Source organism: Homalodisca vitripennis, chromosome 5 (genome assembly GCF_021130785.1).
Source record: "Homalodisca vitripennis isolate AUS2020 chromosome 5, UT_GWSS_2.1, whole genome shotgun sequence".
In the NCBI taxonomy this organism is placed as follows: domain Eukaryota; kingdom Metazoa; phylum Arthropoda; class Insecta; order Hemiptera; family Cicadellidae; genus Homalodisca; species Homalodisca vitripennis.
The window spans coordinates 5,231,611-5,245,897 of NC_060211.1; the positions used below are offsets into that span (position 1 = coordinate 5,231,611).

The 14,287-nt window shown below is 37.1% G+C and overlaps 1 protein-coding gene across 7 annotated transcripts in view; it reads left to right on the forward strand.

Annotated features, from left to right (window-relative positions):
• Positions 1 to 14,287, forward strand: part of LOC124361729 (zinc finger protein 37-like) — a 246,677-nt gene that overhangs the window by 218,463 nt on the left and 13,927 nt on the right. For 6 of the 7 annotated variants that reach the window (XM_046815676.1, XM_046815677.1, XM_046815675.1 and 3 more), the window contains 2 exons: positions 10,509 to 10,634; positions 13,761 to 13,923. In XM_046815676.1, the coding sequence (XP_046671632.1) occupies positions 10,509 to 10,634; positions 13,761 to 13,923 (289 nt within the window). The remainder of the gene's footprint in view (positions 1 to 10,508; positions 10,635 to 13,760; positions 13,924 to 14,287) is intronic. The other variant, XM_046815682.1, reaches the window with a different exon arrangement.

Genomic DNA, 14,287 nt, shown 5'->3' on the forward strand with positions numbered 1-14,287 from the left:
CGGGACGAGCGAGCTACAAATTGCCGCGGTAATTTAAAAATGTGTTAACACGAGTTTCCCCACTTAAAGCAAGTTTTTAACTAAGGTTTCCGCGGCTAATTTTTAAATTGTCGCGAAAGAGGGCGCTAATGAAAGGGCTCCACTAATCTGCCCTAATCTCGAGTTGTCCGCCCACCACCAGTCTCCGGCCACTTTTTTATCCCCGACTGCTTGTCGACTGGCCGGCCTGTTTCTCGTCTCTAACAATTCAATTTCACACCTCCAATTTCGTGCGCCTAGAATTAGAGCTCCGCCCTCCTTAATTGGCTCTTCTAATTTCAATTCACGAAAACAAATTTTACAAAAGTACATTAGGTATACACGTCATATTGATGGGTGGTACATTTGTGCAAATTATATTTGCTTTCGTTAATGTCGAGAGTGTTTAAAACTTACCTTACGTTCTATATTGTAAAGCCTACTGTATTAAACAAGATTTTTCATCTATTACTTTTCCTTGTATAATAAGTATTTTTATTTTAACTCTACGTTTAGCCTGTTGGGACTCACCAGCACAAAACACAAACGATCATTTGAGCCATCTTCCTATATGAATATTGATACTAATATTTATGGTGTATAACTTACTGAAAATTTGTTTTAGCATTTCGGGAAAGATTTTAGCCACACTTTGGGACTCTCCACTGAAGACCCTAGGTGTAGGCTATGCAATCCGTCAGATAAGGATCATTTAAGAACGTGAAAGGCTATAGGTTATGAGAAGGGCCCTGCTTGGGTAATACTGCTGCACAATACACTTACGCTGATGGCGTGGGAACTACGTGTTCTCATACTGGGTAAAAGGACAAAAACAGTCAAATCCCTAATTTTCTAATGTTCAGAACAAAAAGTGTTCAGAGTTTAATGGGTTTGTCTTATATTGGATTAATATGGTTCTAAATTAATAAAAGTAAATGAGGTTGGGATGTATGACGAACAGCCTGTGATCATGAGACCGTCTGTCTCCTGGGCCACGATCACGCACGATCTGCCGATCACCGGCATGCAATACCTTCTCGGGCAGCATACAGCAACTACGTACTCCCCACAACACACCGTTACTCCTTCGTCTTGCTCATATACTCGTATCTTGCTTCAGCGTCTTGCTACAAAAGCAGCAACCTGAATTTTCCGTTTTTCAAAAGGCTTTTTTTATTTTTTTTTATAAAATTTTGGTCACAGCCCTAGATATTTCTTCTGACAACAGGAAACACCGAAAAATAGTTCATTTATCAAATTATCAATCTTTGAGGAATGGTAGGCATTTGTAACATATTTAGTAGCATCATATTATCAGCCCCAAAGAGAGATTGTTGAAGATAAGGATATGAACTATTTTAGTACGTACCAGACAGATGACTGGAGGGGGTAACATGTTTTTAGTAGTAAAAGATTAATTTCCTACAATAAATTATTAAAAACATTCCCTTTCCTTAAATTATATTTAATTAAAAATCTATAATTTCCTTATGTGATGTATGAGTAAAAAAACAGGCTGATTTACGTATGCTTAAACTAAATTCTTCTAAAATTAATGATACAAACATTAAATTAACTTTTTTAATCATTACGTTAAATAGAAGTGTGTAATTTTCATTGTAAAAATTGTTTGAAATAACAGTATTATTATATTAAATTCATACAATTTCAATGTATGTAATATTGCGTCAAGAAATTGTTACAGAATTTAATTGATATAAAACTTTATATTTTTACCGTGGTGATATCTTTAAGGCACAGCAAACTTTTTTATTTAATTTATTTCGTAAATAAAATGTTTCAGATATTGCTTGACATTTATTTTTAATCCGGTAAACTGGAACTAGTGTATTCCCAAAGACATGCGGGGTAGGATACCGTGCGGCCGGGGATGGAAAGTGGGTGATCAGGCTGGACCCCTCGATGTCCGAGCCGTCTTGTGACTTGGCCCGTGTGACTCACTGAGGGGAGGAAAGGGTTGGGGATGAAAAATCGAAATGAATATAGAGCATCATAAGTACAGTTCCATCAACAATCATGCCTCTTCCCCTCCTGATCTGCGTTTGTACCCTCGATACACCCGTCCCGTAGCACCGTTCAGACCTGCAGTGAAAACTTTACAGAAAATATTCTAGTAGTGTCTGCGTCACTTTCAACTAAACTTATCAATCCAATACTTTGGCTTTGATCCTTTCGTGTACCATAAATCTCGGAACCTAGAGCCAATTTCCATTGTGCTTATACACACAATCTGGGTTTTCTTGAAATCAGCAGAGAAATTTCCCCTAAGAAAGAAATGGAGAGTCAGCCACACTAGTTTAGGTGGAGGTCGAAATGTGTCAAAATGATTAAAAATATGAAATGATCATTTTATTCTCAGAAAATAGACAACTTTAAGACTGTTTATTTAGATAACTATTATTTATGTGTCTGCCGTAGTGTATTTGCAGTGTATGTACTGATTTTATCTCATTTTATTTTAAGGAACCTTACATTAAACTCAGGTAACGCGCTTTACAAATAACAACCTATGACAATTTTACCTTTACTATAAATATACCAAACTGAGCACCTGTTCCCTATGACCTTTTTTGCAATTGTATTTTATTCGGAAGTTAATCATCACGTTGAATAGGAATGTATTATAACTGCGTTTTCACCATAGAACAATATAACGGTCGTTGGCTACATTAAAACTAATTACAATCATATGATAAAAATACGAATAATTAATTTATCTTCATAAAGTATGCGTTGTTGTCACAATAAATAATTTCAATCGGTTTAATTACACTCGCTGCTGCATGTGGTCCAGTGTAACAAGAGAACTCGTTACTTTTGTACGCTTAAACTGTTTAATTTTCCATTTATTTTGTCGAGCTTTGCCGGATTTACAAAAACTCTGTCGAGAAAGTCTTGGAGCCGTAATCCGAAGGCGAGCCGGCGCTCTTGCTAATGAAATAAAACTCTAGATACACCTGTGAAATGGAAAATTTTGCATTTCTTTATTATATTTTCTCTTGAGAGGGACAAGATGAATCGCGCGGAGGGCGAGGGGAGGGGGGAGAGGTGTAATATCTACTTGCGATAAAAACTCGCACTTAATGGAAACGTAACACCTTTTTAATTCATAATTTCGCGCACTGTTATTATCCCGCGCCCGTCCACTCCGCCTTTGATGGTGTCTCGCCCTTAATTACTTCCGAGGCGTTTTAAAACACCATAACGAATACAAACACCAATGTTTTAGATTTCCTATCTTAAATGTTTCGGTACCGCTTATATCTAACTACATCACAGCAGCATCTTTCACCAGGGCGCGACAGCTTGACTGGCTTGTTCTAATCAACCTTCTCATTCCAGTACGATGTTTATCAATGTCTCTTCTATCTATAAGTGTGATAATTCAACGAATATTTTTTACACTTGCATTCAAGTAATACGACTTGTTATGCGATTCGATTGTTGGTTGGTACAGTATCGGTTAATCATATCGTCCTCGTTAGTTTCACTTATCCGATTGTCCCTCGTATCGCTAACGATATCGTGTCCCAGAAGAAGACTCTTGTCGGTTTCCCGGTCGACCGCTCGGTGCGACCCTCGTGCACCACGACTCCCAGGACGTCATCTCCAGACGCATTCTGTTATTTATGGGCATGAGACGCTGTCACAGTCTGCCCGACTCGGCACATATCGACGGTTAACGTGTTTTACCGGAGTGCTGATCGACCGGGCGGAATCTCGCCGTCGATATTTCGGTATTTGAACCATTAGCCGGCAATAATTACAACCGTGACTACAAAGCCGACACGGAGCGGCTTTTTGAAAATAGATTAAACCGGCCGGATAGCGAGGGCTAGAGTAACGCGCCGAGCAGAGCCGACACCGTATTGGCTAGCTATGCTCCTATTATTGATTATATGTGTCGACAACAGCATAGACTAACAGTGCATAGTTCCTCCCCCCTCCCCCCTAGCGTGCCACCACCGCACTGGGAGGGGCTGAAAAATCTTCCCTACCCACGGCCACTTTTTATGCACTGATATTGCGAACGCTGAAAAACCCGTGAGGGGTGAGTCGGCCTCTCGTCGATTGGCAGTCGGGCCCAAAATGGTGGGCTTTCAAATAATAACGTAACCATTCACACTTCACTGAATCGTTCCTTTCATGTACGCGCACTTTTATAGTGTTTAATAGTGTTATACTGAATCTATTGAACTGTACACAAAAGGTTTGAACTTTCGTTACATGCAGTCTGTCGACGCGACGTGGGCTTATTGAACAATTCAAGGTGTTCATGAGTCGAGTCTTGCAGAATTTTGTGATGTTGGCTTAACATTTATCAAGAAATTATCGAAGGTATGAATATCTATGTATGAGCCCAAAATAGCAGAATCATTTGCAGAGCATTTTAGATGGTCTTTAGTACAGTACGGTCAGCTTAGTAGGGGAGAAAAATGTAGTGGGAATGAATGCTCATTTCTACATAAAACATATACGAGAAAACATGATTCATCACTTATCATTCTTAAATAACTGTAAGATTCAGTAAGGCAGCACAGATTTGCTTCTCTGACAGTAGTGGATGGTGGATGCGAGAGTAGTTCCTCAGTCCGCCGCCACGTGGCGCTGGGCTGTAACCGTATGCTAACTCGCTGCCTCCCACTCCAACAAACCGGATTCTTTTTGCATTGTTTTCATCTTGTTCATTTTTTCATTCCTCCGCTGCCTGGGGTCGTTTGCCTCTTTTTTCGATCGCTTTCTTGTTCAACCTTGTCCTACCGCAAGGATTCTTGTATTAATCCCGCGACGGTCGACTCTCCTGCCCTGAGCAGCACCGGCTCTCACTGAGAGCCACACATGCTCGCTCGGCTCTCTGTGTTTTCACGTACTCTCCACCTCAATATTTACGCAGTGCACGATACAATCACAATAACAGGCCACACTGCTAGTTTTCACTGCGACTCGCTACAACTATTGTTTATACGATCTGTTTATTTTCCATTACTATTCAAATGACGTTAATTCAAATGGAAAATACCGCGGTTGCCAAAAGCGGTGTTTTTGTCCGCAAATAGTCCAACGCGGTTATAGCATTTGTTTACCTACCCTCTCTCTATTTATTGTAGCCTGTTTACACTCCAAGTTATTACCCTATTCTATTCTAATTTCAATTCATAATTATTTCAATTTAAACAGGGAAAAATTTATACTATCGTAGTTTCGCTACGTAAATTAATAAAGGGGAGGGACTCTACTATCAAAATAATTAATTATCGAACCCTACTAATTCGATACGCAATTACTCGTTATATTCTCAAACTATTTATAATATTTACCCCCCTTTAATCGGATCATATTATACTTAGGTAATTAATATGTTGTACACTGATCGTTTTAATACAACCTGTAAGCACTGATCTTGTTCTAGAAATCATTACATAATTTGAAACTTACTATGCGTGAACTTATTCATTACTTGTAGTTTATAAGGCCTTGTTCCTTCAAATATGGGATTATATTATAAATATGAGTAGTGTCAGCCTAGGCAATATAGCCTAGGGCAAATGTTTGACAGTGTCCACAGCTGTTCTTAATTTTTGTATATTTTATTACTAGGCCTTCTTCAAGAATAAAAAACTGAACTAAATGTTGAGATTCATTAAAATATTAAAAACTGTTGGAGAGGAATCTGTCAATTTAGAATAAAGCGCAGCTTCGTTAACCTTTTACTTATTTAAGTAATCATTATGCAATTTTAACACCAAACAAGTGACAGTTTCGTAGGGAAGTACGAAGTGTAATTCTAGTACGGCTAATAAATAAACTTCGTAATGTTAAAAACAATTTATTTCCGAGTTTGGATTTATATGTTTGAATCGCCATAATGCCTTTGTGGACAGATTTAGAGTTGCCATTGCAGTACTTAAAAAGCGACATTATGAAATCTAAGAAATGTAAGACAACAAAAGAAAACATTTATAGTGTAGCGGGAATAAATAAGCTATTCCTACAGCAGTTCTTGCTATAATTGTCTCAAATACTCAGCTCAATCTCTACAGCGATGTTTGAGACACATTAAACCAAAAACTCTTGAATTTATAAGTTAGTGACGGGGCGCACATAGGGAGAGACAAGTAATGAATCTTCATTCTGAAATTTAACTATATCGAATAGTAAAGAATATAAGCTGTGGGATGTATGAGTATTTTATTTATAACAGCTACGAGCTCATAGTTGTCTTAGCCAATAATAACAACTTACAATATAAGTGTAGATTACATCACTTCCTCCTTCACAAGTCAGGATACTCCCCTGTTTGGGTTATACGATAATAAACCAAGTGTGTCATTTGATTTGAGAATTCTTTTGAAAATAATGACATAAAATAAAACATTAACCGCATTATATTGTTTTAATGACAGAGTTATACATTAAGTCGTCGACTTGTTTTGGTGTAATAACCGCCGAGGAATGTTTCCCGCCTAAGTAATAAATTGTGTTCCGCTCATTCTGTATTCTTTCTTCTTATTTTACGTCTTATTTTTATGCTTAGTTTTATGAGAGGGTGATAATTATCCGGGGCGAGGGGCGTCCGAGTGTCGACTCGACGTTCGCCTCTATTTACAGCTCACACCGTGGAGCTTGTTCCGTAGCTCACGCTGTGGAGCTTGTTCCGTAGCTCACGCCGTGGAGATTGTTCCGTAGCTCACGCCGTGGAGATTGTTCCGTAGCTCACTCCGTGGAGCTTGTTCCGTAGCTCACTCCGTGGAGCTTGTTCCGTAGCTCACGCCGTGGAGCTTGTTCCGTAGCTCACGCCGTGGAGCTTGTTCCGTAGCTCACGCTGTGGAGATTGTTCCGTAGCTCACGCCGTGGAGATTGTTCCGTAGCTCACTCCGTGGAGATTGTTCCGTAGCTCACTCCGTGGAGCTTGTTCCGTAGCTCACGCCGTAGAGCTTGTTCCGTAGCTCACTCCGTGGAGCTTGTTCCGTAGCTCACGGCGTGGAGCTTGTTCCGTAGCTCACGCTGTGGAGATTGTTCCGTAGCTCACGCCGTGGAGATTGTTCCGTATCTCACAACTTAAGATAAGGATGTATATTTTGTATAAAATATGGCTGTACAGAATACTTTGCTTAATTTATATAAAACTATTTTCTAAAATAATTACTTGCATAAATTATTATATAAAAAAACATATAATTTTCTTGAATTATGTTTTGTTAGCATAATAATGTTTTTAAGTCACAAGCTATTAACAAAATGTGATTCCTCATGTACATACTGTACCTAAAGAAATACATTTTCATTTCCAGTAGTTTTTACTCTGGCATGATTACATAACTGCCTACTTTCCTACTGTAAACGCCTTTAAATCCTCACGAAGGTTACAGTTCACCTTTTTGTACCTTTTGAGAATTATCTTTAGGCTCTAAGACTTAAAATACCTATTGCGCTATATTAAATCCATTGCCTAAATACAGTATTTATCGGCAAAGCACCATATAACAAATCTTACCATGTATATTTTTTAACCAAACAGTCGAATTTTCACCAAATATGAAGTTAATAATCATGAATGATGTGCGATGTTGTAAGGTGATGTAAAACTCAACACCATGTGACAAGCAGCGCCACCACATTCCGATGTGTCCGATTCCGCACTACTCTATCGATTCTAAATCTAATTTAATTTCCCATATTTACTAATCTGTAATTCACAACATTAAGCTCGCGCCGGGACGTAATTGCAAAACCCGGTTTCTATTTCAACGTCGGCATATAATCGTATTCATTACCGTATCGGGATGTATGTAAAATTTAATTAAGTCATACGATGAACATTATTGCGTAGTTTGCGACTAAGAGATTAATATTAATTGTGTTATAATAATATTGACTTAGGTTTGTAATTAGACCGCCGACCTGTCAATACCCGCGATCGTAATTTGCTTATCACCGCGGCTATATTAAATATTTTACGGTTAGAGTAGAAAATAAGTTGTTTTACCTGTAAATAAAGTCATTGTTTGACTGTGAGATGATGACAAAGTTCAGGGGAGACTCCTGCTCAGTTCGCCAGCACCAGACTTGTTGTGCTCGCTTACTTATCCCACTTTTGGAATTGTAAAGTAGGCTACACACAAACACAAACATCGATAGAAGGTAAAATTTTTAGGTTGTCATTTCTATACTAGATTTTTGACTAAACCAGAAAAATAAACAAAAATAAAACTAACGTTTTGAACAAAAATTATCCAATTTTAGTATGAGTTATACATCCAAAGAGGTTAGCCGGAGGGGTTTTTACCCTAAATATGTCTATGAGTGGAGGCCCTACTGGTAGTCGTATTTTGTGTATATTATAATATTGGTTAGGGTGTACGTGTCTTTTGGGTAAAAATAATATTATACGTGTTCTTTGATTTTACAATTCTCGTAAGGTACCTTTAGTTTACTATTCTGTATGTGTCAAATGTCAAAATTACTTTTTTAAATTGCATTATTGCAGAGGATTGCTTTATGTGTGAAAGTTTCGTGCTATCACCACCATTCTTAATGTACGTTGTATACAAGAAAAATAGTAACACAAAACCATAATCATTATACGATTAGGAATTTTAAAATAAGCCCTTACATTCTTAGAAACGGTTAACTGATAGTTTCACATATTTGAACATCAAAACAATCTAAACTGGTAGTCTTTCGCATTTGTGATAATCTCATTCAGATGTGTGTGTATGCGTTCATCAACTAATCTTTACAATACGCACTCACAGGAGACGTTACTAGATATCTATGTAGTATTTAATCAAAACCAGTTGATATTTTAGGTGGTAGACTTGTGCGCGCTGTGTACCGAGCTTGTGTGTGAGAGGGCTTGCCTATGTGCCACCCGTCAGTAGAACCTCCCCAAAGCCTTTTGATCGAGACTACGACGTAGACCTCGCTTTTGATGTACACCCGACATCGCCCCACTCTGCTACGTTGTACGCTAAATAAGTGATACATACTTCCGGCAGTTTCATTATTAACAAAAATAAGTGATACATACTTCCGGCAGTTTCATCATTAACAAAAATAAGTGATACATACTTCCGGCAGTTTCATCATTAACAAAAATAAGTGATACATACTTCCGGCAGTTTCATCATTAACAAAAATAAGTGATACATACTTCCGGCAGTTTCATCATTAACAAAAATAAGTGATACATACTTCCGGCAGTTTCATCATTAACAAAAATAAGTGATACATACTTCCGGCAGTTTCATCATTAACAAAAATAAGTGATACATACTTCCGGCAGTTTCATCATTAACAAAAATAAGTGATACATACTTCCGGCAGTTTCATCATTAACAAAAATAAGTGATACATACTTCCGGCAGTTTCATCATTAACAAAAATAAGTGATACATACTTCCGGCAGTTTCATCATTAACAAAAATAAGTGATACATACTTCCGGCAGTTTCATCATTAACAAAAATAAGTGATACATACTTCCGGCAGTTTCATCATTAACAAAAATAAGTGATACATACTTCCGGCAGTTTCATCATTACATACTTCCGGCAATCATTAACAAAAATAAGTGATACATACTTCCGGCAGTTTCATCATTAACAAAAATAAGTGATACATACTTCCGGCAGTTTCATTATTAACAAAAAATCACAACCATGTTCGGTAATTACATCAAACACAATTTTTGTAATCTTTTTGAGTTTAGTGGTGTAAATAAATTATAGTTTCCAAGTCACGGAGACTCCTCAGAATTTCACTATATTCTAGCAACCTTTAATAATTTCGTGTCACTTACAGAAAATGACAATTTGTACTGTACACCTGAACATTTAGTCGTCGGGGATTAGTCGTCCATTAGATGAAAATATAGCTACATTTCGCTGTTTTTATGTACATTTCAGATGGTATAAAGCTTACAACATGTGGACCTCAGAACTATTGTAAAACAATTGTAACTAATTGCAAATGTATTTCTTTATGATTTCCATTGCACATTTTCATGGAAAGTATGAAAAAATATGTATTTTAAAATTAGTATTATTTATATATAATAGTTTTATTTAAGTTTTAAGTTGGTACTAAACTTAGTCGTAAATAAATTCAAACAATTAATATAATTGAATTATTTTTCATTTAATTTAACTAATGTTTTAATTTCTTTATTAATTTAACCAATTTAATATTTATTAATTTTATTTGTGAATTCGGTATAAATTTTTAATATACAAATAATAAAGCTTTGCTACAGTTTATCAATGTTCTGTATTTGCTCAAAACTTTAAAAGTAATATAATATAATATTTCAAACTCCCTTATTTGCTGGGTTGTTCAAATGATGTGAAAAAATTAGTTAATAATTAATATTTGTTTGAATATTTAATAACATGTTTCAACTCAGGAGGGGGCTCTTAGGATCGGTAAAAGATTGGAGGCACACTCACACTAACCCTTTGTCTTCTGTAGTGTCCGGTCCTAAAAGTTGAGCCCTACTACCTGCCATACTTCTTACCGATGCGACTCCCCTCGCCCCCGCAGTCCAGTAAGCCTGACACCGCCGCCAGTAACGCTGCTTCGGACTCTAAGAAGGAGGTTAGGGCTCATCTTTTATGACTAACACTATAATCTCTCTTTCTCTATTGTTCTCTCTGTAGTGTTGGAGCGTGCGTAGTGCAAGTGCATCCTATTGTTGTTTAACATTATCAGCATGGTCTTGGACTGGCGTTCAGATCCGTCAATAAAGATAACAATCGCTCTCTTGTCGGTATCAGCCGTGAGTGACAAAAGTTGATTACAGTTACTTAGTATTGAAGACCTTTAAACTTGGGGGTTCATTTAGTTTTTCTTTAATAGAGCCTTACGTGTCAGATAACTAACTGTCTTGTGATACAAACATCTTACAAATACGTGTTATACTACACAACAGTACAATGGGTTTTGTTTTCTGTGTGCTCTTACTGTAAAGTTTTAATTAGAAGTAGTTATAATTCCTTAGTACTTCTTCAGCATGACTTGAGAGTGTTCTTTACAAACTTTTGTTTTATAGGTTAATTTCTAATGTTATTACGCCTTTAAAGTGCCATTTTGAGATATATTCCCAATGAGATTTAGTTTTTAATCTCGAAACAACAATAAGGTGACTTAATATTTCCATTGCAAGCATCCAACCGCGAAGTAAAACTAGGGATGGGAAACATCTTATTTGATATTTTTTACTTTCTTGCCGTCCCAACACAGTTATATAGTATATAACGGACTTGTGACGTTGGTAAAGTACATGAGTAATGCCGAGCGACTGGGACCAAACTTCGACCTTAGGTTATCATCCCAACACGTCTCCCCCACAGATTCACACACGGCCCCGTACTTTACTGCTATTGAATATTGCACACAACAAAATAGCACTTTCTGTAAAACATAAATACGATTTAACACAGCGTAACGAAAGCCATCCCCACAACTTTACCTGTCGTGTCTTATGAAAAAGAAGAAATTAACACCTGCACTACAAGTTGTAACGGCTGAAAAAGTATTAACCACTCCACACCATCCCATTCTAACCCGTGTAATTACTTAGAGTAATGATTTTTACATCTTTATTATTTTGTACTTTTTAGTGTAACCTAACTATAATTATTCCGAAGTGCAGGATATTGATTGCCACATCATAACGTTCTAGGCCCTATACGACAAGAATCTTGTCACTTCTATCGTTATAGAAAGGGAACCCTTGGGAAATATATTTTATACCAAAAAGTTAAACTATAATTACTAAACATTTTAAATGGATAGTTGATAGTTTTGTCTCTTTATATAAAATTTTAAAATCCTCAGTTCGTCAGAAGTATATGGCAGCCCTTATTACTTTGTCTTGATGATTGTGTAGAACTGCAACTATTCCAACAAAACTAGACCCATATCAATACTTGATGTGATAACACTGTAGTGATGGGCAACACTAGACCCATATCAATACTTGGTGTGGTAACACTGTAGTGATGGGCAACACTAGACCCATATCAATACTTGGTGTGGTAACACTGTAGTGATGGGCAACACTAGACCCATATCAATACTTGGTGTGGTAACACTGTAGTGATGGGCAACACTAGACCCATATCAATACTTGATGTGATAACACTGTAGTGATGGGCAACACTAGACCCATATCAATACTTGGTGTGGTAACACTGTAGTGATGGGCAACACTAGACCCATATCAATACTTGGTGTGGTAACACTGTAGTGATGGGCAACACTAGACCCATATCAATACTTTGTGTGGTAACACTGTAGTGATGGGCAACACTAGACCCATGTCAATACTTGGTGTGGTAACACTGTAGTGATGGGCAACACTAGATCCATACCAATACTTGGTGTGGCAACACTGTAATGATGGGAAACACTAGACCCATACCAATACTTGATGTGGCAACACTGTAGTGATGAGCAACACTAGACCCATGCCAATATTTGTTGTGGTAACACTGTAGTGATGAGCAACACTAGACCCATACCAATACTTGATGTGGTAACACTAGTGATGGGAAACACTAGACCCATGCCAATACTTGATGTGGCAACACTGTAGTGATGGTCAACACTAGACCCATGCCAATACTTGTTGTGGTAACACTGTAGTGATGAGCAACACTAGATCCATACCAATACTTGATGTGGTAACACTAGTGATGGGAAACACTAGACCCATGCCAATACTTGATGTGGTAACACTAGTGATGGGAAACACTAGACCCATATCAATACTTGGTGTGGTAACATTGTAGTGATGGACAAATTCTAAGATGATCTATACAAGTTGTTATAACAGTCCTACCTTTTGTCAAAACTAAGATCCATTTCTTATATATTTTTGCACTTAAGAGAAAATGTTACATTTGACGTTCTAAAATCTGTTTACCATGGTTATGTGGAATCAATTCTTAGTTATGGGATTGTGTTATGGGGTCTAGCTCCTGGCATTAAAGCAGTTTTCAGATTACAAAAAAGAATTATCCGAATAATGACAAATTCTCATTTTCGAGCACCTTGCAAATCATTGTTTAGAAATAAAAAAATATTAACTTTAACCAGTTTGTACATATATGAGTTGTTGGTTTATATCCATTTAAGCAAAGACCAACTAATAGAAGATCTAAGATTTCAACATAATTATAACACTCGAAATAACGCTAATTTTAGAATACCCCTCCATCGCTCAACATTCTATGAAAAAAGCCCTTTGTATTCGGGGTTGATATTGTACAATAACCTACCCTTAACATTTAAGTCAATGACCATAGGAAAATTTAAAAATGAATTAAAGACTGTTCTTATTGACAAAGCTATATATGAAATAGATGAACTACAGCTAAACCTCCTTAGTTAATTCTAAATAAAAATCAAGTGTTTGTTATTTTTCTGACTAAATTTTATTGTAACATAATAAAATTACTATAAGGCTTTAGTATGTATTGTATATTATGACAATGTACCAGTTCACTATTGTAAAAAAAACATGTAAAGAACGTTTTGTACAAATAAATATCTATGTCTATGTCTATGTCTACTTAGGCACACAAGTACAGTAGCAAACGAATGTAACATTTAGACAAATTCAATCTTTAGAAGTTTTCAAACCCTTTCTAGTGTTTTGTGAGCAGCAAGTAAGACTCCGAGTGGTATTGTATTGTACAACCTGATGTCGTGTTACAGGAGGCAGAGCTGCGAGTGGACGTGCTACAGCAGCATGCGGCGCTCATAGGCGGACCCAACGCGACCTCGTGCCCCATCTGCCACAAGCTGTTCCTGGGCGGCGAGGCTCTCATGGAGCACATGAAACACACCCACAAGGACCCCAACGCTTCTGGGGTTGCCAGTAAGTATCAACTCTTCGTTATCATCGTCGTTGAAACCTCACCTTTTAGAAGACTCAAAATATGTAACTTTTAAGCTCTAGATTGTTTTTAAATGTTCGAATCGTATTTGTATAATGAAGTATCAGCCATCAGCTCTTTGCATATTGACACATTTTCCTCGCGTGCTATTTAAAGTAGATATTTACCCTCTCAAGTAAGGTAGTAGAGTTTACTTTACTGTCGAGGGATACCAAGTAAGGATCTATTTCGTTGGCCCACACCAAAACACTCAAACCTTTATATTTTAATATTTTATTGGTCTCCCTCTGACTTATGTTCTGTAGCCACTATCTTGAGAAATGGGTTTTCTTTCGTCGCCATCAG